The 27,405-nt window shown below is 40.8% G+C and overlaps 1 protein-coding gene across 1 annotated transcript in view; it reads right to left on the reverse strand.

The window, feature by feature from the left end:
• The window catches only part of TSNARE1 (t-SNARE domain containing 1), a 347,022-nt gene that overhangs the window by 96,981 nt on the left and 222,636 nt on the right, over nt 1-27,405 (reverse strand). Inside the window, exons 9-10 of the mRNA XM_062504268.1 lie at nt 24,435-24,507; nt 12,381-12,463 (exon numbers count right to left, since the gene is read on the reverse strand). Coding sequence (XP_062360252.1) covers nt 12,381-12,463; nt 24,435-24,507 — 156 coding nt within the window. The remainder of the gene's footprint in view (nt 1-12,380; nt 12,464-24,434; nt 24,508-27,405) is intronic.

The raw sequence follows: 27,405 nt of genomic DNA on the forward strand, positions 1-27,405 counted from the left end.
CTCCTGAATTCTACCATCACATTCATTTTCCCTCTTCCTATAAATCCTCATTTCTAGCCCTGATGCTAATCAAACACAACCAGAACACAGAATTCCAACAGCTTGTTAAAGTGAAATGTGGTGATTATCTGTTACCCTTAAAGGAGAATACAATGCCAACTCCCACAAACGTCAAATCAATGCCTCTGTGACTCAGCTGCCTCATCCAAAGGACTGCTGAGGACACCCACCATGATTTTATTGACTACACTTCTGTGGAAATAATTTGGACAGCACATCTGGGACACCTGGAAATCATGTAGAAAATACTGGGATAAAGTGATTTATACATTTAATCGCTTTAGGCTGAAGGAGGGTAGATGTGGATGAGATGTTAGAAAGAAAATCTTCCCTTTGAGGGTGGTGAGGCTTTGGCACAAGTTGCTCAGAGAAGCTGTACCTTCCTCATCTCTGGGAGTGTCCAAGGCCAGGTTGGATGGGGCTTGGAGCAACCTGGAATTGTGGAAGGTGTCCCTGCCCATGGCAGGGGTTTGGAACTAGATGATCTTTAAGGTCCCTTCCAACCAAAGCCATTCAATGATTCTATGATTTGTCCCCAACAGCCATTCTAAGTAGAGCTGGCAGAAAATGCTGAGTCTCATCACCTTTGCCAAACTAAATCAGCAATTTTGGTCTCTAAAGCAGTTTCGTAACAGGAGCACGTTTCTTTGGAGAGGAGAAAGCAGGGGAGAGGAGAGGATGAGAATGAAAACCAAAGAATGATTCACAGCTGCAGCATTTTCTGATTAGATAATGATGGTGTGTGATACAATATGAACATGTCCTGTTTACATTGGTCCTTGCAGCGTGATCTGACAGGCAACAGCAAAAGCAATTATACAAACACCATTCCTGAGATATGTTTCACTAGATACTGTTACAGATATCCAGTGCTAGAGACTCTAAAATCTCCCCGGAAAGTATTTCAATCTCCTTATCATTAAACAGCTTTTCTTAATATCAACCCTGATTCTTTCCTGCTGCAGTTTAAGCCCATTACTTCTTGTTCCTCCCAACTGTAATAAACAAAAAAAGCAGTGATTATTCTTTTCCTCTTTGCAGCAGACTTTTATGTACCAAGAGACCTTTATCTTCAAATCTGTCTTTTCTTTTTTAGTTTAAGCAACTCTTTTTGTAATCTTTCCTCTGCAGCCTGGCTTGGCAGCTCTCAGATCACTCCTGCTGCTTTCTCATGCCCTCAGTAAATACCCTGTGCCTCAAAGGGAGTGCCCAGCACCAGACAGAAGATTAAAGTGGCCAATTCCAATGTGATGAAGACTCACACAAAAGCCACATTAGGATTAATTAATTTAATCGAGAATTAAATTAATTAAAGCCGCATTAAAGTCAAATTAATTAGAGAATTATTTTTTGAGGAAGCCAAAGCTTATGTTCTCAATCCAGGCATAATAAAATGCCCTACAATGGGATCTCTCCAACTCAGTATGGCTCACTCCCACCTAAAGACAAACATCTGGATATGAGATGCCCTGTGGGATCTGGCACATCCACACAGACCTGAGGGATGTTTGAGGCTGTAACAGACCCCGTAGTCTGGGGAATCCTACGGCATCACTGATCCCATCTTTCAGTAGCCATATGGAATTAAAATGCTTCCTAGATCTCTAGTGAGGATGTAGGGTGCCTTGGCAACACAGCCAGTGATTAATTCCTAAATTGGATAGACCCAAAGTTAGTTGAGATGGATCCCACCTCATTCATCAGCTGAGCTGATGTCATGAATTCCATGTTCATGCTCATTGCTTGTGGCAAAGAGAAGCAGCACTTAGATTTTCTTCTACTTGAGATGTAAGGAAGCCATGCTGATAGTCACCAAAAATCAGGTTTAATTGTTTCTTCACTAGTTTCAGATCTATGTAACTCCTGCTTGGATGGAGAGAAGCATGGCCTAGTATTAACAAGATTGCAGTCCCTCAAACTAGAGCAAGATTGGCACCTTTATACTACTCAATATTCAATAATAAACCCTTTTAAAGGCACAGCTGGGAAGAGTCAAGGAAAGCTTGGAGACTGTGAGTGGAATTTAAGATTTCTCTGCTTAGAAAAAAATAAACTTACCTGCACACTCATGAATTCTCCCCAGTCCTATTAAATCAGCAAATGTGATCTGTATAGTGGATAAAGCTCTATTCTCCTTCCATTAATGTGCCTTTGACATCAGTGAAAGCCTGAAATTACAGATTATTCCCTTTTCTTGAAACTCTTAACCAAAAAAAAAAATGTTTCAGGAAAAGGGTAATATCCACTGGGACGAACTCTAAAGAGAAAAGATAAATACGAATAGAGCTTATTTTACTTTTTATATGCTTCAGGTCTATGTAAGACAAATGTCTTCTGCAGTAAAAAGAACTGATGCAAGAATTGTTTCTTGTAAATGGACAGCACTGTTGTCTGCAAAAAAGAAAGAATGATACGTTGTGGCTCACTAAACAAAAAAAGAAAAAAATCTATGAAGAATATACCCAAACCCACTAAAAGTGAATCAAATGCAGCACTTACTGTGACATAAAAATCATAATGAATTTTCGACCTACCTTGTAAATTGTTTTTCCTAGAGTCATCTTACAAAATGTAAAAAATGAAGTTGTGCTTTATGAAGAGGAGCAGGTTCCTGTAGATGTTTCCTAGTCTCCTAAATTCATTCCACAGAAAACCTTAATCCCTTAATACCCCAGCAGGGAATATAGGAATAACTGAATCTTGTCAAAGGCTTGAGCTGCCAATCCTGAACTCATAACAGGGTGTGAGTTATTAATTAAGAGACATCAGAGCTGACCATACAAGAACAAGCTTTTCTTCCTTTAGAAACTTCTAAACAAGAATAACCCTCACGAGATAGAATTGTAGAAAACATTTCTCTGAAGACCAGGAAGTAAAGTGTCTCTTTGTCTAAGGAAATCCTTTCTCCTCACAAAGAGAGATATGCAATGACTCTTTCAAAGTGAAATGAAATCCCAAATTGTCCCATCCCGCACAGAAACTCCTGGTTTTTCATTCCTCATTTCAAAATGTTTCCAAGAGCTTTGCATGTTACTGAAGTCAGATTTAGAAAGGTTATAACTGACCCTCTTTTCTCCTCTTGAGCACAAGTTGAACATAACAATTCCCATTCTCCACTTCTGATAGTGCCAGGCCATGACCTGAGAGCTGTGCTACAAAGGTGTCCTACCAGGCCTCTGATTTCTTTCAGGAATATGGAAACCACCTTTGATTGAAGTGCTTCCAGGCTTTGTCAAAATGGAAATAAAAGCAATTTCATTTTCTGTAGCTTTTTTTTCTCCTTACATATAATTTTTCCTCCACAGTCAATACAGTTATTAAAGTACAACAGGGGAATAAGCATTTACTTTCTCAGCTACTTCCTGGCCATTGGAGATGCCCCAGGTTCTTTGCAGCATTTAAACACAGATGACACAGGTGACATATGATTTGAGGAGGAACAACAGCTGTCCATAGCAGAAGCCAGAAAGGCAGCAGGATTCCCTGCTCAGCACAAAATGATACTAAATATTAGTTTTTAAGCAAAGAAGTCAAACTCTCGCTGTCTAGTAAAGTGGTTTTTGAAGATACTGGTCTATCAGCATGAAAGCAAGATGTTCACCTCCTGGGCACTGTTCATCACAGACTGAGGTACAATAGCCAAGAGAAACAGGATCTTCCAGAGGCATGGGAAAGGAAGCTTAGCCTGTTTTCTTCCAGCTGCCTAAATTCTGAGTACCAGGTCCAATGAGATGACACCGTACTGACTTCAGGTCCCTTACACTGTCCCTATGGAAAGATGGACTGTTAAACTGGTGCTCATCAGGGAAATCAAGTTAAAAATCAACACACAAAAACTGGAATATAAATCCCTATGGTAGAATTCAACCATTAGTTTCATCGTGGCTTTGAAAACCAATGTGGCATCTTTAGAGTCACCCAATGGTTTGGGTTGGGAGGGACTGCAAAGATCATCTCATTCCAAACGCCCTCCCATGGGCAGGGACATTTTCCACTATCCCAAGGCCTTCTCTTCTCCAGGCTGGACACCCCCAGCTGTCCCAGCCTGGCTCCAGAGCAGAGGGTCTCCAACCCTTTGAGCATCTTTGTGGCCTCCTCTGACTCACTGACACTTTAGTGACTTCACATTAAATATGTGAGGAGTGGTGACACTGCCTGGACAGTGTCCCTGCACTGGAAAGGAAAACTGAGCAGGAGAACACTGCTGCCTGCATGTGCAGATTTTCAGCAGAGGTTTTCCAGTGCAAACACTGACCAAGCTCGACCATTTTGCTGCTTGATGAGATGTGACAAGCTCACAGGCCAGTGCAATAACACTTCAGGCTACACAGCTGGGACTCAAGAACATTTAAATTTTGTTCCTCATCTCCATGGATGTTAGTTAGGTATGCATCTCCATTGATAATATTCCTAACTCCATGGTATCCCTAGCCCATTAAGAGGTAAGTTTAATACAATTTCTCAAAGCTTTGACCTTTGAGCAGGGCAATGAATTATATGTGCTGCCACTGGGCACAAAGATGAGTGTAAGTGTGGTTTTCCAGTCAGTAACCAAGGATTTCCATTCACTCCTCTGTTAAATGAGGCCATTAAGAGAAATGTAACTCACTAGTTTATGCTGCTGCTAGCAAGGGAAAATTGCATTTTAATCTCTGACCCCTCAAAATGAAATTGTACCCTGGAAAGAGATTCTGTTAAGCAAATGGATTAGAAAAACAAAAAAGAGTCTGTGATTTCCTTCTGCCATCTCTGTCTTGTCACAGATCAGACTTGTTCAGAGCTTTCAAATACAAAATTCTTGCATTTCAAATACTGAATGCAGGCCACCACAATCAGTGTAACTGATATTCTTAAAATAAGAATATTCTTGACTTGGAACAGCCCCAGTGCTGCATTCCACCAAGGTGAACAATCAGTAAAATCAGCATCCTACATACTCATCTTCTCACCAGAGATAACAGATTGGTCACCAATGGCTCACTGCTAAACTCACTCCCAAGTCTTTCATATCACAGCAAATCACAGAATGCTTTGGGTCAGGAGGAATTTTAAAGATCATCCAGTTCCAACCCTCTTCCATGGGCAGGGACACCTTCTACTATCCCAGGCTGCTCCAAGCCCCATCCAACGTGGCCTTGGACACTTCCAGGGATGGGGCAGCCACAGCTTCTGTGAGAATCTGTGTCTGGGCCTCACCACCCACACAGGGAAGAATTTCTTCCTAATACCCAACCTAAACCTGCAATCTGTCAGTTTAAAGCCATTCCCCATTGCCTTATCACTCTGCCCTTGGAAAAGTTCCTCTCCAGATTTGTTGTATCCCCCTCCAGGTACCTCGAAGACCACAATAAATTCACCTGGGGTCTTTTTCTCCATGCTGAACAATCACAATTCTCTCTGCCTTTCTTTACAACAGAGGTGCTCCATCCCTCAAATCACATTCATGGCCTCCTCTGGATTCTTTTCCTTCTCCAGTCATGCCCTTTCCACTTCCTCCTTGAATGGTTAGTGCGTAAATAAAAATGAGTTCACAGTGGTTAATTTTTACTCTTTTCTTTTTCTCCCAAAAATTGCACAGTTGGTGTTTCATAATAAAGGAGAAAAAAAAAATAGAAAAGGCTAAGTTACTATGTGGATCAGGCATCTCTCCCTTTTGGATGGTACAAATGAAGAGATGTTCTGCTGTGATTAAAAACAGCCTGAAAGATTTTACCTTTACACCCAGGAACACACAATTGCATGACAACCAAAAGCTCTAAACAACTCCTTTCTTAATAAATATTTGATTACACAGATCCATTATTTACAGAAAACAAAGAGAGTTTTAAATAAATGCTGTGGCTCAGACCTTGCTGAGGTTAAGTTGCTGCATTCACGCAGTTCATTTATCACACGGACTGGCGCTGACTCGAACACCACTTCCCACAGAAAGCAGCTGTTTTGGAAATGGCTGCATTAAAATACAGTTAAAAAAAGCAGGCAGAGACAGAAGTTGCTTCAAAATAAAGCACTCTAAAATCTGAAAATTTAGCCCGCTGTTCATAGGGAGCCAGTGAGCAAGGAGAAAAGGAGGCAGAAGTTTTATCCCGACCAGCTGCTGGTGAAGGGTCTGGAGCAGGAATCTGATGAGAAGCAGCTGAGGGAGCTGGAGGGACTCATCCTGGAGAAAAGGAGGCTCAGGGGAGACCTTCTTGCTCTCCACAGAAAGGAAGAGGTAGCCAGGACAGCGTCAGTCCTTTCTCCCAGGTAAAAAGTGACAGGTTAAGGGGAAATGGCCTCAAGCTGTGCCAGGGGAGGTTTAGATCATGTATTAGGAAAAAAAAAAAATCTTCACTGAAAGGGTTATTAAGCACTGAAACAGGCTGCCCAAGGAATTGGTGGAGCAACTATCCCTGAAAGCATATTAAAAAAAAAAAAAAAAATCAAGATGTGGCATTTGGGGACATGGTTTAGTGGTGGACCTGGCAATGCTGGTTCATGGTTGGACTGGATAATCCTAGCAGCCTTGTCCAAACTAAATGATCGTGTGATTCAATTTAATCATTGAAAGCACTGCCCCAGACAGCTCTGCTTGCTGCCCAGACAAAGGAGCCTGCAGCAGCAAGGAGTTGCTTCAAGGCTCTGTAATAAAGCAGACCAAGTTGGGGCACATCTGACAGGAAATACATGCAAACGTCCCCATGTGGGAGGTTTTGAGCAACCTGGGCAAGTAGATTACTGGGATCATGATAAGGGAATGGAATGGTTGAGACAGCAGTGGTGCTGGCAGCCATGCTCCAGCAGGGGAGGACTGGGAGGTTGCAATTGGCAGTAAAAATGAAAAATAAATATGGTTTAATGGGAGAGGGAAGGGGTGGAATTAAAACAAGTGCTATGGGGGAGAAATTGCTTTGAAGTTGAAGAAATTCAGTCTGAGTGGGAAACCCAGGCAGAGGTTCCTGAACTAGCCTGGTGTGAATGCATTGATGTGGACTTACAAAGTGGAGAGGGTCTGCAAATTGGTTTGAGAGGTTCAAGCAATTTGTGCAGGACTTCTTTTCCTAACTGGAGTTCATGGTACAGAACCATGAAGACTGCGTATGGTGGCAATGTTTCTTTCTTCTCCTGAAGAAGAGGATTAAGGATCCATCATGTAATTAAACAGTGACTTTTGACCATGAAAAAATGGCTTTTGCTTGGAGTCCTTACAAAGCCCCGAGTTCCTCCTGCAGCTTTAATTCAGCTGCCACCACTTGCACAGGCAGGAACTGCCAGGAGAAAGAACAGCTCTGTAATCCCCCAAATGAAACGTCCAACTGCTAATTATCCAGAGGAGATGCAAACTCAGCCATGCTCACCGTGGTGACAGACAGGGACAAACAGCAACATGAGGCTGATTGTTTATGTTGAATCTTAGAGTGATGTCACATCTCTGTCACAAATCTGCCGTATGTGCACCAAGCCTTTTCTTGTCCCAGGAGATCACAGAATCACAGAATTACAGAGTTATTTAAGTTGGAAAAAACCTCCAAGCCCATCGAATCCAACCCTTGGCTGACCACCACCTTGCCATATCCAGTCATTTCTTGAATATCTCTAGGGATGGTGATTCCACTCCCTCCCTGGACAGCCCATTCCAATGTTTGACACCCCTTCTATGCAGAAATTCTCCTTCAGATATTTCTCATCCACATCCTTCCCCAGCTCTGTTGCCCTTCTCTGAACATGCTCAATGTCTTTCTTGAAGTGAGGAATCCAGATTATGCAGCTGAGGGAGCTGGGGTGGGGCTCAGCCTGGAGAAAAGGAGGATCAGGGAAAACCTTCTTGCTCTCTACAACTCTCTGCAAGTCAGGTGCAGCCAGGTGGAGGTCAGTCTCTTCTCTCAGGTAAAAAGTGACAGGTTAAGGGGAAATGGCTTCAATTTGCATCAAGATAATCCAACCACACTGGGCTCCCGTGGCTTTGCAGTTGCTGGATGACTGCACATGTCAGGGTGCAGTCATGGTGCCAGTTGGCTCTTAATTATAAAACTAACATTAAAATTATTTAATGGCAGCAAAGGACAGGGTCTTAGAGCATATCCATAGTGAAGAGCAGCAGATGATCTTCATTGTCACAATATTTATAAATAACAAGTGCTTTGAGAGGCTACTAGGCCAAAAAAATTCAAAAACTCTGAGAAGGTGATTTTTGAAACTCAAATTTTCTTTTGTTGTTAAAACACCAGTGAGTTATTTGAGCAAAAGTTGAAGTCTCTTATCAGTGATTCCCCAGGCAATAAGATCTCTGGAAATATCACAGATTTATGAGGCTTTTTTTCCTCAGAGCTCCAGCCTTCAAAATACCCCTCTGTGCACCCGTGAAAGCCAGACCCAGGAAACCCTTTACTGGGAAAACCCTCATTGTTCTTAGACTACACAAGTGGGTCACTGAACTGCTCTTTGCCTTTGGGATGCCAGCGAATCCAAATTAGCTCAACTTCCACAGAGGATATGGGGAAGGAAAGCAACCAGCATTAATCAGAGCAATCCAAACAGCTCTTCCAAAACAAATTAGCTTCGGCAGTCAGCACACAGAGTCCTTCAGTCAGTGAGGCGAGCTGCACTTAGGCCAAGCTTTGCATAAAAAAAAAAAGAAAAAAAAAGCAACTGGTTTAAAGTGTACCCATGGAGTCTGTGTTGATTTCTTTTCCTTCCTCTCAATCCACCTGCAGGAAGTTCTGAGCAAAGTGAACAAAGTCCACGCAGCCATTCCTTTAGTGTGATGTCCAGCCCACCTAAACTAACCTCAGGGGCAGGTTGGGTGTCTAGATATTCCCTTTTTCCCAATAAAGAGACAGGTGACAGGCATGGAATTAATTTTCCATTGAAATATTTGTGGTGTAATTGATATAATCACAACTTAATGGACAAAGGAGAGAACAAACTTGACTTAAGAGGCAGCCACCAGACCTACCTATGTCAGACATCTCCTGTGAGATGAGACAAGATGTACTGAAAGCAATTCCTCCTCATGAATCATGGAAAGGAGGCTCAGACACTTAAACAGACATCACCACCAAACACACTCATATCTGGTCCAATAAACCCCTCTCTTCCAGAAGGCAATTTGACCCAAGTTAAAATTGGTGTTTTGAGATGGGTGGGATGAATCATTTTCCCTGGGGGCAGGGACAAGGAAATTTCAAGAGGCAAATCTGTGCCATTGGTATTAATGGCAGGAGTCATCATTCCTGCTCGAGGCCCAAGAGAAATGAGACCCTCACTGTAAAGAAAGGCACTGAAGCAAGACCGATGAAGGAGATAACTTCTACTGGCTTCTCCCTGCCAGATTTGTTCGCCTCTCAGTTGTTTTTCAAACCCAGATTTTCTAGTGAAAGTAGGATAAAAAAGTAAGATTGTCACATTTCTGTGGCCAACAGGGTTTTCATATGGGAAAAAAAGGCCTCCTTTTTTCTATTAATATTCAAATCTTATTGCTTTCATCTGCATGTTGACCCTGTGAGTTCCCACATATAATGCACTGGCACAGCTTAACTGTGACTTGTGGTACAAACAAGTTTAAGCAAAAGCAATTATCTTCCAATTATAATTTAAAATTAAAGAAAATAATAAACTTATATATATATTTGGATTATATATATATATATATATATATTTGGAATATATATATATTCCAAAGCTCTGACAGTTCCCACTGATCTTTTAGAGTTTAGATGGGGCACATGAAAATTCACTCAAAGTAATAAAACACTGCTGTTAGCACCCACATCTTAAGAGGAACAAGCACACCTTACCAAATTTAAAATGCAGACAAAGGAGCTCATTGTGAAGATATTTACTTTTTTTTTAACATTTCTATCATTTCAGGCAACCTACACGGCTTATTTTGTAGCAGCTAAAGAAAAACTATTTATTGGTTCTTTGTTATGTTAATGTGCAGGTTGGGACTGGTTCTCTAAGTGGTATTGTTGAAGTGACTACACGGATTACACACAAATATTGTGCTAAATAACCTGCCACTGAATCATTATTCCTGACAGAAATCCCTCCATCAAGTTCTACAGAAGGTCTTAAACTCGAATGTTTCAGCGCTGTTGACATTTCTGATTTCTCAATTTGTGTATATACATTTGTTGATAGACTAATAAAAACACTACAATGACAAAAATACTGCATACACACACGCGCATTTATATACATATGAACAGTAATAAATAACAAATTTTTGTGAGCCAGTCTGCATTTACAGGATAATCACACTGTAACATAAGTAACAAGCAAACATACTCATGAATTAGCAGTTTAGAAGGAAATTGCTCAGTAAGATTTAAGAAACTGTTTGTGCTTTGGATCCCTGAGCAGCACAGATGAGCACAGACAGAATTCAGAGCATGTGAAGCTCTGGCAGGTCCCTTAAAAGCAGTTCACCCATCTGGATGATCCTCTCCCAAAGCCACCCCAGGTATTTCCAAAGCATCAAAAACCAGGGAAACCACACGGCAGGATGATCTGTACTCACACTGCTTCATCCAAATGTATGCAAGAGGCATCGAAATTCCTGTGGGATCAGGGCCCTGCCTGTCCCACCATGGGGACAGTGTCCCTTTGCTCTGGGATGAGCAGATATCGTGGCACACAACACATAAAGAATCACATTCAACTTGACCAGCCCCAGGCCAGCAGGCCAGCAGTGGAAGTGACAAAAATGTCACCTCATTTTCTGTTCATGGTGACAGAGAGTAACCTGGGTTTACAGATGTTTTTTTCGTGATCCACATCCAGTAGGGCACAGGACAGTTCCCTGTGCCCCACAGGAGATCTGGATTGCACATTTCCTTTAGCAGCTGAAGTTTTGTGAGTGATATTTGTCATTACGGGCTTGTTTCAAGCACAAGAGAGACTCTGTTTTCTCGTGTACACCAATCAGTTCATATTTATGCCCTTGGCAGGGGGTCCCTCACTAAAACTGGCTATATCTTTAACATGATGGACATACCTGAGATAAAAAGGGCCTCCTGTCTGGGCAGGCTGTCTCAGCAGCTCCTGTAGCTGAAGAAAGCTGAGCCCTTGGACTGTGCTGCATTCATTTTCTGCCTGACTCCTCTCTGACCTTCTTAGCCAAAGTCATCATTAACTCATTTGCAGCTTTGCAATCAGCTCTACAGTCAGGTCAAGTATTAAATTCATTCCAGTTTCATTTTAGACTTCATGTAGTACATAACAAGTTATTTTCAAAGTGAATGCAGGATTGCATGCAGGGAGACACGCATTATCTTGAATATATATACATTAAAAACCAAAATGTAGCTGAATACAGCGCTTATTTTCTGCAATATCAAAGTTCTACAAAATTCACTCTTATTACCCAAAAATTGGGACAATGTGCTTCACCAGAAAATGAGCTATAGATAATTTTAAAATCACATCACTCCATTACATCATAGTAAAATGCCTGTGAGTCTGTCAGTCCTTTGGTCTGGAGGTTTGCCCCAAAACTTCAGAGTTCACCTTGTCCAAGGACCAACCAACAGGCACCATGTGCTCTCAGGGGCCTCTGCAGCATTTTGTCAAAACTCCAGACACATGAAATTCACTAATTTATGCTTGAGGAAAGCCAAGAACTATCAGGTTTTCTTCTACCAGTCACAATGCAAATGATAGCATTTTTTTTCTCTGTTCATTCCCCCACACCCTCCCATCCCTAGAAAGTACTAACTATAACCATCAAAGAGGTCTTTCTGGGAAAGCTGTTTTCAAAAAGATTAATGTTTGTGTGTGTATGTGTGTGTGTTTTTATGTTTTATTCTTTTTCCAATGACGAAAAAAAAGAACAGTTCACAAAAAAATCTTCAAATTGCCTTTGAAAAGTGCTGAACACCACCACCACAGCCATTATTCACCAACCACATCATGTTGTTTGACAACTCAAGTTGTTTTCCTAAAGTACTGCTGCCTGATTATAGAGAAACACAACAAGCAGAAGCACATATGCACTTAAATGATGTGCTTTTTATGGTGTCTTTCCAAGAACAACAGTAGCTAATTGTTGACTTTCCTACTGGGAAATGTCTGTTTAATATGCAGATCTCTTAATGACTACTCTAAAGCAAATTGTCTGTGCTATGGTAATCTAATCATATATATGTATATATATATATATATATATATATGTATATATATATGTATGTATAAAAGTTTAGTTCCTACTTAGAATATGCTTTATCATCTTTCCAGGTAGCATGAATCCACGGGCCCAGTGGTTCACAGCTGCCAGGTGTTTTGCTTAGTGTAAATACTATCACTGAAAGCATTTGAAGGATTTTTTTATTCCCACTTACTTGGTGCCGACTTGCTTTTGCCAACTGCTCATTGGCTGATTCTACATTAGAAGAAGAGGCCTCAATGTTGGCTTCAATGCTATCTGCAAATTAAAAGAAGATAATTACAGGGTGCAAACAAAAAAAAAAATGTTTTACACCAACAACATTTTACTCATGGGCATAAAGAGAGGAGCAGCCTCTTGTTTGTGACCTGTAGCTCTGCAGGGAAGTTGGACCAACACCCATTTTGATGAACATCCAACCCATCAGTCAGGGGCAGGATGACTGACAGCTCTCCATGTGTCCCCTGATGGGATGCAGGTTGCCTCTCATCCCTTTCTTTCTGAAATCAATGGGATGAGTGACAGGGAATTCAACAGAAAGTGGCTCAAGACCGATACATTTACTGGATTAAATTATAGAAGAGACATGGCACCTGAAATTATCTCCTTATTAGAGCTCAGGGATAAGATTCATGTGGGTCCATGTGGGTTATTGACCATGCCCAGGTGTCTGTTCTAGATCAAATAATCTCAGACAATATCACAGACAGCAAATCCATGGTGTGCAATTTCTCCCACTCTCCAGGAGTTGATCAGATTAAACAAACCACAAGCCAAACTCCTGGACCACATTTCCAAGCTGCAGTAGAGGTCTGTAAAATGGCTCAGACTGAGATAAATTGCTGGAATCTACAAATAAGAGAGAAGAATCTCACCCTATATTGCTATGTTTGGCACTGGGGGAAACCTGGAGGAAGCACAAGGAATCAAAATGAGACCGGAAAAGAAAGATTATCATCTACCCATCACAACTAGCAGGTCTCCACTTCCATCAGAAACAAACATTAACTTTAACTCTTGACTGTGCTTAGAAAGCAAAATAACTATGGTATAAAACCCACAAAATAGGGTTTGTTGTTCCTGCAGAAATCTTGGAAATCTTGTCCCCCAGGAGATGTGCAGCCAATAATTTCTGCTCACAGTGGAAGAGGACTTGCCCTTGGTCTGTTTCTTGATCAAGTGGGTGGGTTTGAGCACAAAATACACCACAGAGTGCATGGACTCGATCAGGAGAACTCAGCCTCTGGCAGAAATTGGAGAACAAGGTTCCAGGGATTTCTCTAATTGTTAATAAAACCAATGGAAATTCTTCAATTAATAGTATCAGGTGTTGGATTAAGACATGCCACAAAAGAATCAAGCAAGTTATTCTTTTAAGGTTCCAAAGTAAAGAACATGAGTTAATCTCACCACTTTTGTGGTAGACAAAGAAATGAGGGTTTACAGATAATTTGTGGAAAGTGGTTGCATTCATATTTTGCCATTTTTAAATGAAACAGTATTAAAGTCTGTTAATGTAATTATGCACTTACATTAGTAACTCAAAATAAAATATTTTTTTTAAAAAAGCAAAGAAAAAGAAAAAGAAAAAGAGAATACAGACAAAAGAGAAAAAAAGTAAACCCCCAAGTGCCTAATCAGTGTAACAGAATTTTCTTTTGTATAAAGTTTCTTGGGATCTTAATGCAGACACCCTTCACTGCTCAACATCTCTTAAAGGACGATTGGCCTCACAAAATTAATCATTTAGGCAGAGAGGAGTTACAGAGGAGACATGTATTAAATATATCCCTCTAAAACAAGAGCAATCTGTCTGTACTTCTCCTGGGGAAGAAGGAAGTCATAGAAGCAGCTTAATTTAGCTCCTTTAAAAGGCCCTCCAGAGGAACCCAACACTTTCTGCTGCCTGCAGGGAAGCCTGAAGAGATTTGCCTTTGTTAGATAAAATTAAACACTGTGCACACCCCCTTAGTGCTCTGCGGAATGGCAGAACCACACCTTAGGCACTGTTTTTGTGAATATCATCTCTGTCCCAGCACAAGCTTTCCCAGGTAAGAAGGATCGGTGCCACGTGTCCTGGATGAGTTGATGGGATGTTACAGAGGGACCTTGGAACTGTTTCGTTCTCCCAGGGGGGAATACCAGCCTTGGAATAAGTAAAGCTCCCATTTAAATTCTATTTTTTTTTTTTTTTTTTTTTTGGAGCAACTTGTAATCATGAGGTATAGGGGAAAAAACTAAAACAAAGAAAAAAAACACTACCAAGCCAGCTCTAAAACTCTACAACGAGACATAAATATGTTGAAACTTTAATCAGCTGTTTCTGCTGATTAACACTGGAAAGCAAGGAGAGGAAAGATAATTTGGCTCAAATCACAAAGAAATAGGCAACAATTCAGCGATGTTAATAAGTCAGTGGCAAATATGTCACTGACAGACATTTCAGTGAGTCTTTGCTGAACAAGTGGTGGCTCACAGCCTCACCTTGGCCACTTTCAGGCTCCTTGACAAGGTGCCTCACTTGGGGATGGAGAGACAAGGGTGGCAGGGTCCACAGTAGGCTGAAAAAACCTGATGGAGGGATCTGCCTTTTCCTTTCCCTTTGGCTTTGGGATGAAGGGACAGTGAGTTTGTCCCCAAACAGATGAGATAATCCAGCCCTGGATCCAGAATTTCTCAAAGAAACTGAATCCCACAACAACTTCCTGCCCTCAGACTCTGGTGACAAATTTATTGTATAATTTGAAAACAAAAATCCCAAGGGGATGCAGTTGATATATTGATAAACTCAGAGACGGGGCTGCACCAAAGCAGATGGTGTTTGCAACCAAATACATCAGGGAATTAGGAAATTATTTATAAATTTTCATCTAAAACACAGTCTTGTAACAGGAGTAGTGAGGGTGACAGAGGTAGCCAGGATTTAGATTTTTTTTTTTTTTAATGATTTTATGACACATTCAACACACAGAGTTGGAAATAATGATGATCCCAAGATGAATCTTTCAATTCCAGCTATTTATCTGTGTCCTGAGACGAAGCCCTTCTAATGACCAACAGAAGTCTTTTATGGGAGATTACTGGATTGACAGTGGCTGGAGTGGGGGTTTTGCCTTAATCTTCAAAGGAATCACTCACATGACCTGAATTTTTACAGCAGCAACAATGAATTGGTTTCAAAAGACAGAATTGCAGCTAAACCACTTGAAAGACGGGGAAGTGAGCTCGTGAATGAGAATTTTTAAATGCTCCCACTTGGCAGTAACCAAAATGGGCCCCTTCAGGTTTTCATAGTATGCTTTTATTTTTAGCACTTTAATAAGCTTAACCCTCTTTTATCACTACAACTTCTGGGTAAAAATAATCAATATAGCATACTGAGAGGCACAATAAAAAGAAGAAGGAGAAAAAAAGGAGTATTTTGGTAATGCATAAAGGTTTCTTTCCTAATTAAAAGCCAAGTTTGGAGGGAAATTGCTTTCAGTGTGAAAATGAATTTTGCCTATTCGAATTGCCATGTACTTGGAAAGTTTTAAGTGAGTGTCATTCCATGAACAAAAGACCCTCAGGCTTATTGAAGACAGAACTGTGGATGTTAAAGAGAAGGAAAACTATGACAATTCTTCCAGAGCAAAGTTTAAAATGGCTCAGGGTTAGTCATTTGCGAACTTCAATGTAAACATCAAGTTATAAATTCTGCACACAAGAGGATTTATAAAATAATTGTGCACATACGTTAAATTCAAGCTAAATGGGTCACACTGGCTTAAATTGGTGAAAGAAAATACAATTTTCAGCACTGTGAGTCATCAGGAGCTGTGGTTATTGCTTCCCAAAAAAGGCAGATAGAACCTGCCCTCCTATCTGATTTTAGCAGAGCTCTAATTCTTCCACACAACGCCATACCACAACCCTCAGAGGTAAGGACTGAGGCACAACAACCAGTCAGCACCATTTTCCAGGCAGGCCTGGAAAGGGTATTTAAAGTACCCTAAAATGTCAGAACCAGCTCTTCCTGTTGGTTTTCTTCAGCCAACAGCCCAAACCCCTTGGTCTGAATGAATAAAAGTGGCTACAGGGAAACGGCCAAACACCAGCATAAATTCACAGCACTTTTTCTCCTGAATGATTTATACTGTACTTGAAATGCATCATGGAAATGTCAAGTATCTGCTGCATATGGATGTGCTGAAAAATGGTACTGCCCTGCCAGGGGTTTGCCATGCCTGCCAGGATACATCTCCCAGGGATTTAAAATTCAAACATTTTCCTGTGTGTGTGTATCTGTTGGAAAAAAACAAAAAAAAACAAAAAAAACAAAACCAAAAAAACCCCACGTCCTGTCAGAGAATAAGGCACCTCCTATCATCTGCTCGGTGCTAAAGGGCAGAGTGCAGAAATATTATCACTGGCATCTGCAAGGCAATTTACTGTTCTTTCTTCCAGAGACAAGTGGCCTCAGATTCCTGATGTTTGCCACAGAAGGGTCAGCACATGAGGAGTGTCCTGAGGGTGCCTGCTCTGGACCCAGTGACCTCTGCACACTCTCAGTCCCCATCCAAGCTGTCCTTAATTCCCATATGAAACTCTCAGATGGCCCAGGATAATCAATCCAAGGCTCTACCTACAAACCCCAAAATTAACATGTGTGAGGATATTATATCATGGAAACAGGCCTGATTATTTTTCCCCTTATTCCTTATTTTTCTGATTAAAAACATGAGTAATTTTTTTTTGTGAAGTAATTTGTGGGTGTGCCAGATTTTTTTTATTCCCCAAATAATCTCTGAAAGTAATTTACAGGGCAAAACAGCTCAAATAGCTTGAATGAGCAACTCCAGATAGTTGCCTGTAGCATACCCTTTCTTTTCATAGAATCAGAGAATCACATAATGGTTTGGATTAGAAGGAGCCTTAAAATCATCTTTTTGCAACCCCCTGCTGTGGGCAGGGACACCTTCCACTGTTCCAGGTTGCCCTGTCCAACCTGGCCTTGAACTCTTCCAGGGATGGGGAGCCCATAACTTCTCTGGGCAACCTTTTCCTTGTGATTTGCATTCAACACTTTTTTTTTTTCTTTAATTCTGTAAGACATCCAAATTAAAGAAAAATAAAATATGTTTCTTTAAATTTCCAAATTAAAATAAAAGAAGTAAAGATAGTTTGGTTTTATTTTTTCTTTTTTCTTTTCTTTTTTTTTTTTTTAACATATCCAGCTTGTGAATTGAAACAGTTTGGATAAATCCCTCAATTTCATTTGCATGCAGAATTTTTCAGAAGTCGGTTTTTCTCTATAATTAACACAAAACTCACTTTCCATCATGCAGCTGAGTTATCAAGTCCTATTGCTGATGAAATAAGTTCCAATCTTGAGTTTGTCACCAGAATAATAAGGTTGGTAGGGGTGTACATTCATAGAAATAAATATATTTTATTTCTGCTTGCTGTCTTGGAACGATCATATATTTTCCCTACCAATTAAGGTCACTGATATTTACAACTTGCTTGACCTCTTTTGCTTTACATGGCTCGTTTGCTTTACTTAAACTGCTCAAGCCATGTTTCCCAAACAGTCTGTCTGGCAGACAATTGTACCTCCCAGCAAAAATAAACCACCCACCTGAGCAGCTTCTGCCTTTCCAACATTTACTGCTCAATTGCAGCATTATTAGAAACTGAGACCATGGCAGTTCTAACTTCCCAAAAACTGCTTTGGATAAATTGATGTGAGAAGAATCCTATGGGTGGCAATAAACCTCATGGAAGGAAGAGCCTTGCTTCTTGTACAAAATTAGCTGGCTCATTAACTATAATTATACCAGCCCAATCACATTATGAGGGTCAAACACAGAAGCAAACACAGCAGACAAATCTTCAGGCGTTAGTAAATTTGCAAGTGTTGAGTTGCCCATCACTCTTCCCCTTGTAAACCAGCATGTGCTTTCTTACTGCACTGCCAGCACAGGAGCTAAATGGGAGAGTCCTTATGCAAGGAATGACAAAAAAAAACCAAACTCACAGAGAGCAGGAGGAGGAGAGACACAAAAGCTCATGCAATTTTTGTGTTGCTTGTTATCTCGAGTAAAATGAGTTGGTCAGAGATCACAGTAGCCCACACCTGGCTCCAACAACTTTGTCACAGCAGAGGTCACCAAGCAGTGCCTCATATGAAACTGAGACTGTCCAGCCCTGTCCAGAGAGCTGTTCAGTGGAGGCCACCACTGCTGCAGTCCAGATAAACAGGGAAAGGTGAGTGGTATAAAACACACCATAGAATCACAAAATGATTTGGCTTAAAAGATGCCTTAATGATTATCTTGTTCTAACCCTCTGCTATTGGGACACCTTCCACTAGACCTGGTTGATCAGAGACCCATCCAACCTGCTCCATACTTCCAGGGGTGGGCCAGCCACAGCTTCTCTGTCTGACCCACTGACCATGACCTTCAAATTGTAGACAACAAGGCAATTAAGGCAATTAACACCATACAATTTCAACAGCTGGGGTGGTTTGCAATAAAGTTTTGCTAGACTTAGCAGAAACACAACTGATGACAGGGCTTATACTGAAAGTGAACAAAGAGATGGGAAGTTTCTTGGGAAGTGAAATGGATGCAGAAACACCCCAGTGTACCCTTCCTTCATGGGCTGTGCTCTGAACTGACACGTAACTCTGGGTCTTATCAAGTGGCTGAAAGCAACACAGCCAAGAAAAGATTTCCCAATCCATCAGGAAACAAGAATATAAATGTACACATTGCCATAACAGCCTCCTCTGAGGTCACTTAGGAATCTTAACCAAATGAGAGACTTTGCAGGCCACACTGAACTGATCAGAGATATTAAAGCTGTTACATTCAGGTATTTGTGGACTGTTCTCAAGATGTGTTCATTTTCTGCAGATGTCCCAACTGAAGCTCATAACTCAGGAGGGTTTAGTTAAGGCTCCAGTTGAATGATTTCCCAGCTCAGTTTGCAGTCTGACAACAGACTCCTGGCTGTGCCATCCAGGCACTCAGACTGGAGGAGGATATGCTGATGGGGTCTCTTGACAGAAGAGGTCTTCAGGTCAGAAAGGCAAGAAAGTGGACATGATTTCATAGGAAAAAACAACAACAAAAACAAAAGCAAAACAAAAAAAAAGCAAAACAAAACAAAACTAAAACCAAAACAAAACAAAAAACAAAACAAAACTAAAGACCCCCAAGAAAACAAAACAAAAAAATAAAAATAAAAAAATAAATTAAAAAAAAAAAAAAAAAAATAAAAAACCCACCAAACTGAAAAACCCTCCCTGCATCCCAAAGTTTCCAAAATAAGAAACCTGCTTGCATTCAGGCAAATATCTTCTCCTTTGAAGGAAGTTTATTGCTACTGGTACCATCACTAGGCAATAAGGGAGGATGTGGCACTTCAGTGAATAGCAGCATCACTCAAGGACTGAATTAAGTGGCCCATCAAGAAGTTCCTCCTGACTGAAGCAAACCAGCAGCTGCCATGTTTTTATTTCTTTTTCCAGGTCTCTGATCTGCAGCCTGACAGACACCAGGCAGAGATGTTTATTAAGTGAGGGAGCATCAACTTAAGACCATGTTAAGAATTTTTTTCACCCAGTTATTTTTGGATATAAAAAGTCCAGACTTCAACAGTGAAGTGGAGTGAAAGCTAAGTAGTACCAACATCTAAATCTGGGTAAGTATTTATCTAAGAAGAAAGTCTGAGTAAGTCTTAAGCTTGACACAGTAGGACATCGATCTGTTCTGAGAGGAGGCCATCAAGTTAATTAGAGGGATGGAGCACCTCTCCTAAGAGGAAAGGCTGAGACAATTGGAACTGTTCACACTGAAAAGAGAAGGGGTTTTGGTGACTTAATTGTGGTCTTCAGAGAGATTATTTACAAGAGCCTGGAGTGACAGGACCGGAGGGAATGGATTAAAACTAAAATAGAGTAGGTTTAGTAGGAAGAAATTCTTCCCTGTGAGGGTGGTGAGCCCCTGGCACAGGTTGTCCAGAGAAGCTGTGGCTGCCCCATCCCTGGAAGTGTCCAAGGCCAGGCTGGATGGGGCTTGGAGCAACCTGGGATGGTGGAAGGTGTCCCTGCCCATGGAAGGGGATTTCGGAGTGGTTCCTTCCAAGCCAAATTGTCCTATGATTCCATGATTCTTTCAGCCAGTGAGATTTGCTGTGCAAAGATAGATTTGTGTACATTCATTCTGGACAAAGATGTAGAGAACTGGTAAATTCCTTCCTGTGTTGCTGCCCTTGCTATATTAAAATAGGTGGCTACTATGTGAGCTTGGGGTCTTTTCCCATTTTAGGGAGTTGGAAAGTTACAGATACACAAAGCTTGCTTCCAAAACTGCTCAAAAAAGTCAGAAATGTGCTTTTAAAAGTGTAAAATGTTTTCAGAACAATGTGGGTCTTTCCTTGTGGCTTTGTGAAATGCAATGGAGCTGCAGTGATAGAAGTGGTGGAAGTTGAAATAGAGCAATTTAGACAAGGGATGTAGGTTTTGAGTGCTATTCTGGCATAACTATTAAGGTTCAAAAAAAAAAAAAGCACTAAGTCTATTCAGGCCAACTTTATTCTCACTTACAAACAGAAGCCTACAAATTGGACAAACATGCACTTGCTTTCATCAGGTTCCAACACAAATATTGGCAGCTGTGTTGTTGACACTTTCTTCAGAGGAAGTGAGGATTTAAGGATTCTCTTCTCCCTAACACCAGTCACAAAACTGATTCCATGGAAGTTTGCATACATATCCCATTACCACCAGTTGAAGTACAAGCTTGCACATATAAAATAGAGATGCCCAGTGTGAAATACTGGGAATGTTTCAGACTGTTGGGGAACTCACAGCTCAGTTGAGTGGTCATGAGTATGGAAAGGAGAGGTAGTTGCTGTTGCAGTCACCTCCGACATAATTTACTTCTCACAGTGCCAAGCCTTGAATCCTTGGATGCTTTGGGTTCAGAATCCTTCTGCTGCCATGACAGTAAAATTTAGTGGAGACAAACCTCTGCTGGCCATCTGCAGATCTTGTCATTTGTACATCAGATCCCCAAAGCTATCCTTGATGTATGCCAGAACCTCCTGGAATATTTTTACCCTGCTGTGTTGTCCTTCCAGTTGATACTGGGATGATTGAAATCCTCTGTGAGGACCTGCAAAGATGAGGCTGTTCTTGTCTGTCTGTAGAGGGCCTCATCCTCTTTGCCTGTCCTCTTTATAATCCTGATCCATAAACTTTCCATCAGCTTCTCATCTATCCCCAGGCAGCATCCCATGCACTCCAGCTGCTCTCCCTATAAAGGGCAACTCTTCCTCCTCATTTTCCTACCCTGTCCTTCCTAAAAGAGCCAGCATCCCTCCAAGGCAACACTTCATCACAGGAGCCAACCCACCCCATCTCCACGATCCCAACAAAATTGCAGCCCTGCAACTTCACACAGCTCTCTAACACCTCAGGTTTATTCCCAATATTTTGTGCATTTAGCACCCCAGAGTGCTCAGTTCCTGCAGAGGATTTGGGATATTTGTCCATGATGGTGGTGCCTGGTAGACATTTCCCTGCTCACTTCCAGGTCTGAAGGTGACCCTGCTCACACCCTGTTTTGGTGACTTTGGGAACCCTTCCTGCCACACCACCCTCTGTCCTTTTTTCAGCAATCCTGTTCTCTGTTCCAACATGACTGCTGGTATCTCCCTCCCCTATCAGTATTAAAATTCTCCTTATGTGGTGGATCCCACTCTCCAAAGCAGCTGCAAATCCACAAACAGGGTCCCACTGAACCCCAAACCATCTCACCAACACCAGTTCTACAGTCAATTATTGTTTTCTCCTATTGGTGTGCTCCTCCTTGCCCTCTTTCCCCTCACCAGCAGCCCATGTGATGAAGCTGCACTGGGATGCTTTTGCCAAGAGCTCCTGCAGGATTGTGTTGGGAAGAGTGCTGATTCCCAGCTAACCCAGGCCATTGGCTTGCTTTGGTTTCAGAGGCTTGGGCTCACTGATATGGTACTGCATAATTAAATGTTTGTATCAAAGAGATGCCATGACCAGGAACTTGGGCATGGAGTTTGTTTGCAGAAGACATAAAATAACAGAGATATCCTCTCCCAAGTCTGCATTCTACTTCTTCCCTGCATGACAGAAATTGCTCTCTCCTCTAGGGAGTGTTATCAAAATGTTCATTAAGGAACTGGCCCACATGCCAGAAAAACTGCTTTTAGATTCTTGTAAGAAGCAAAGGTTACTCTGCCTGTGCCATGCACAGACCACACAAACCCTCCCCACAATTCTCGCCAGCTCAGGTGAACCAAAGAGGGTTTTTCTCGGGGAGCATTTTGCTGGAGGGCTCATCTCCTATTCCCTGGTTTTGTATTTTCCCTGTGTTTCCTAGACAAGCACACACAGAGCTTTCACTCCATGCATGTCAGAGGAATGGACTAAAAAATAAAATAAAACAAGTGCCAAGAGGGCTGTCTCTTGTCATCATGGAATTTTCACTGTGAGAGTTTCAACATCTCTTGCCTCCTGTTTCTTTATCTCCCTTACTTTTCTGGGATATGAATGTCAAAAGATAAATAGTGGGACACTTCAGAAATTGTTTGGGAAGATACCTCGATTGCCTGTCAGGATTAAAAGATAGTCCTTAAATAAACTACCAAAAATCTGCTGAGTGTAATAGGGAGAAGAACAACAAGAAAAAAAACCACAAACACCTTATGCTGGCTCAGAGACAAAATGTCCTAGTTAGTCTAACAGCTTCTCACAGAGAAGTTAATACTGGGATGGTTTCTATGCATGGGTAAAGTCTTAAAATAATAAATATTGCCTTGAGAAAAGGAGTTGTGAGGATCTTGAAGCTAGCTGATGTATGTTGTCATGTCCCTCGAGGCATTAGCATCTGATGTGCTTTTAGAGATGAATCAGGCTCCAAAGTTATCCATGTACAAAAATAAGCTTTCAAACCAGCATCAAGAGAAAAAAAGAAAAAGAAAAGAAGATGAAAAAAAAGGAAATATACCCAAAAAACTGATTTTAAGTATAATTTAGATTTTTTTTTTTTTTTTTTTTTTTTTTTTTTTTTTTTTTTTTTTTTTTGCTGCCCCCATGAACCCAAGTGGTGTTTCTCACTCATTTCAGTATGAAAGGAAGTATCTTATGGTAATGGAAATTTGCAGAAATCTGAACTTGGCAAAGAAATCCAGAATGATTAATAAGCAGCAGAGAACAGTTTCTGCTTTTAAAATCTGCATATGGCTGTCTCAGGACTTTCTCCAGCTCCTAGGAGCACCAGTGAGAACTCCAGCTGAGCTTTCAGGTGAGAAATATCCCCACAAATGCTGCTGCTCTGGAGTTTAGGTCCCTCAACCAGCCTGTAGGACTATGAGCTCCAAGATTTGAAAGTGGGCAGTTGTTCCAGAAGTACACATATTATTATTGTGCATACAAAAAAAAAAAACAAAAAAAACAAGAGATAGAGGAAAGAAAGTCTGATTTTTCTTCACATCATCAGAAAAGAGCAGTGACAAAGGCAAAGGTCAGAGAGAGCTGATCTAAAGTGCCTTATCTCTCTGTTCACAAGAAGTGGTGGCTGTCCTAAAGTGATGGGCTGCTCCTAAAGACAGGACCAGGAGCTACTCTCATCTCTTTTCACAGTTTTCTCCACCCAACTTTTTCCTAGTCATTGGTAGCTGGAGAACAAGAGGAGATCAACTAATGGGCAGAAACATCAGATTTTATATGAGCACATCCCAGTGTCAGGCTTCTGTAAATTTAATTAGACACACCCTACTATGTAGAATGAAAATTCTATTTGGAAACTATAAGCTGCTTATATTTCTCTAATTTCATCAATAATCATAATATTAATCGCAACTACTACTGTTTTTTTAATTACAGTTCCAGGTAGAAAGGAAGAATTGGATCCCTTTCCAGTTAATGTTATATATTCTCCAGCTTCCTTTTGCAGTCAAAAGGAAATGGATTAATCTCCCTGTGAATTCTATTTTATGCTAAATATACCAGCAAACTGTCCATAACACAAGAACCTTACTGCACCGGGCAGCTTGTCATATCCAAACATCTCTGGATGTATAAAATGCTCAAAACAAAAGGAAAATAATCACAGCACCAACAAAGGGCTGCTCATGAGGGACAAGGTCATGTTGGAATGGTGGGAGAGGGCAATAAAGCCCATCATTTTCATGTGACACCTACCTATTGTGTCTCCTTGCTCGTGCACCATGGAGGCAAGGTCTTTGATGATCTGGTTCACATCCAACATGTCACTCTGAAAAGACAGAAATCCCAACATTAACGAGGAATGGGGAATATCCAAGTACAAAAGGCACGTTCCACAGTCCAGCTTGGTGTAAAAAAAAAAAAAACACAAACCCAGAAATCTTCATTGGTGCAGAAGTAAAAGAAAAAGTTATAATGCTCCCATAGTAAAAAAATTCCCTCAGAGCCATGGTTTGCTGGCTCTAAGTCAGCCAGCTGACTCAAGCTTTGTGAGAGGAACAAGTGGAATGATCAGCTTTTATGGTTCCTTTTCAGAATTGTGGAGGACTAAGGAAAAATAACAATAAAAACAACAGCGGCAAACCCTTCTCTTTCTAAAAAAGTTATTGGTGACACAGACCATTCATCCCAGACTGTTTTCTCCTGCACAGAAAAAGGCCATCTCTCAGCACAGCATCCATCTGATGCTACTCATAAACAGATGATACAATCGAAAACTCTCTGAATTTGAAATTACCTTATTGGTAGGGTAATAAGGAAAGAGCTGTTTGATGAACAGATTCATTTATATGTTTTCAAGCAGGAAAAAAAAACCAAAAAACAACGTAGCTACATGCAGCCCTGAAATTTTCTCTGTGAAAACACAGCAAATTACCCATGAGTTTGTTTTCTTCATTTCTGAACACTTACCATATAAAAGAGCAAATGTGAGCATATGTTGACATCATATGACACTGCCTCTTGTAAAAAGAATTAATTTAGCAATAATAGACATAATAATATAGACACTGCTAAATGCACTACCAGTAAGGCAGCATTACCAGAGCAGAAAAAAAGACACTAAAAAAGGATGTATTTCTTTTTCAGCTTTGCAAGTCAGCGAATCACAGAAACATTGAAATAGGCAGGAATCTCCTGAAATTATTTAGCCCAACAGCCCTTCTCAGAGCAGACAACTAAAGTAGGGTGCTCAGGGCCATGGTTTTGTCTGCCTCCAAAGGTGGAAATTCCACAGACCACCTGGCAAACTGGAACCATGGAATCCTGTGTGCTGTTTGACCATGGCTGGATGACAGGCACCCACCAAATCTGCTCTACCTCTCCCTTCTCCAAGTAGTCAGGGGACTGAAAATACAATGAAGAGTTTATAAATTGAGATAAGGACCAGGAGACCTCCCCTTCCAAATATCATAATGGGCAAAACAGACAGATATTAATCGAGCTTATTACTAACAAAATCAGAGCAGGATAAGGAGATATCCCAGAACTGTCTGGACTCAATCCTGTGCCTGTGCTCTGAGATGGCCCTGCTGGAGCAGGGAGATGGGACCAGATGACCCCACTGTAGTCCCTTCCAGCCTGGCTCACTCTAGAATTCAGTGATCATCCCAAAAGATACTATTGCCTCCACCACACTTTTTAAAGAACTCGATTTCCCTACTAGAACATTTAGAAAATGGTGCAGAATGAATCCATGTCCTCCTACTGAAGTTTGCTATGAGAATATAACTGGCATAACACTTCAACACGTAATGCAATAGAACTGCATCAATTTAAAATGAGGTCTGGGAGTCCCACTGTAAGTGCTAGAATATACCAAATTGTTGAATAACTGAAAATGGAGGAAAAGCCAAAGATTGAAAAAGCTGCAAGAAATCATAATAAAGCAAAAGACACTCCCCCAACCAAAGACTGGGTAATGCACCACAAAATGCACTTCATTCCTTCATTTGTCAAGCATAATGAAGCTTTAATTATGGATGGTATTATTCCTAACTTGTAAATACTGCAGGATATTTTGCAACACAATGAAGTTTAAGTATTTTGAGATTGTACTTGAGCATCCTGTTAGTAAATCATTACCAGGAAGTGAGGAAAAATTAGTGGTGATTTTTTTTTCATAGGGAAGTTTTCTGAGCTTTCTATAAAAATATTTTAAGGGAGAAAGTTAAAGACTAGCAAAATGTGAAGAACTGAGAATTAACTTTAATGTCTTGTTCTGCTCTTGTTTAACTGCTTTGCAAAAGATGACTAAGGAAAATATAAACAAAAAAATAATAATACTAAAAAATCCCAGAATGCTGATTTGTCTCTCTTGGCTAAATTGTCACTGACATAATTTTTTGTTTCTGTTCCATGCAATATAAACACAATCCCTTCTACACTTCAATCTGCTTTATTTTTCTGCGCTTCTTCCTCAGCACTTTAAGTGAAGGTGTCTTAAAGCTCATGAAAATGTTTTTGCACGTACATTTGCTTAGACAGAGTTTATTGCAATATACTGAATTACACACACCCCAACCCACCCCATGCAGTTCCACTGGAATAAAACAGATTCCAATATATCCATTGACTTCTCAGAGGACCCTTCCCAGGTAATTTAGCCATGAGGTGTTGGGCTGTCTATGTTCCTGATCCTCAGATATTACATGAAGGGAAGAATGAGAAAGAAAATTCAATGTCGTGAGTCAACGGTGCTGGTTAAGCTTTGCCATTTGTATTCAGGTACTTGAAACCAACCATCTGCAGCTGCAGAGTATAGATCCTTTCCATAATATTGCAATAACACTTAAAATTACTGTTTAGCAAATATGCATCAGTGAGAGCCAGCACTGAGTGGTGAGGAAGGAAAAACTGAGACTGCTGCGCTTCAGGAAAAACAAACTGGGGTGAGTTATAAAGCACAGAGCACAAAAAACAATCTGACCTGAAACAAGAAATCTGTTGAATAATATAACCTGGCAATGTGAAGTTTCAAAGTCCTTGATATATGTAAGGAAAACAAAGGAAAAAAAAAAAGAAGAAGAAGAAAAATACCCAGAAATAAAGACGTTCTGTAATGGAATATACTTTGGAGCTACTCTCCTGCTCCATCTTGCCAGGTCTGCTCCATCCCCAAGTACCTCTGAACCTGCCAGGCATCAGAGTTTGTTAGGAAAATCAGATT

This window comes from Cinclus cinclus, chromosome 1 (genome assembly GCF_963662255.1).
Source record: "Cinclus cinclus chromosome 1, bCinCin1.1, whole genome shotgun sequence".
In the NCBI taxonomy this organism is placed as follows: domain Eukaryota; kingdom Metazoa; phylum Chordata; class Aves; order Passeriformes; family Cinclidae; genus Cinclus; species Cinclus cinclus.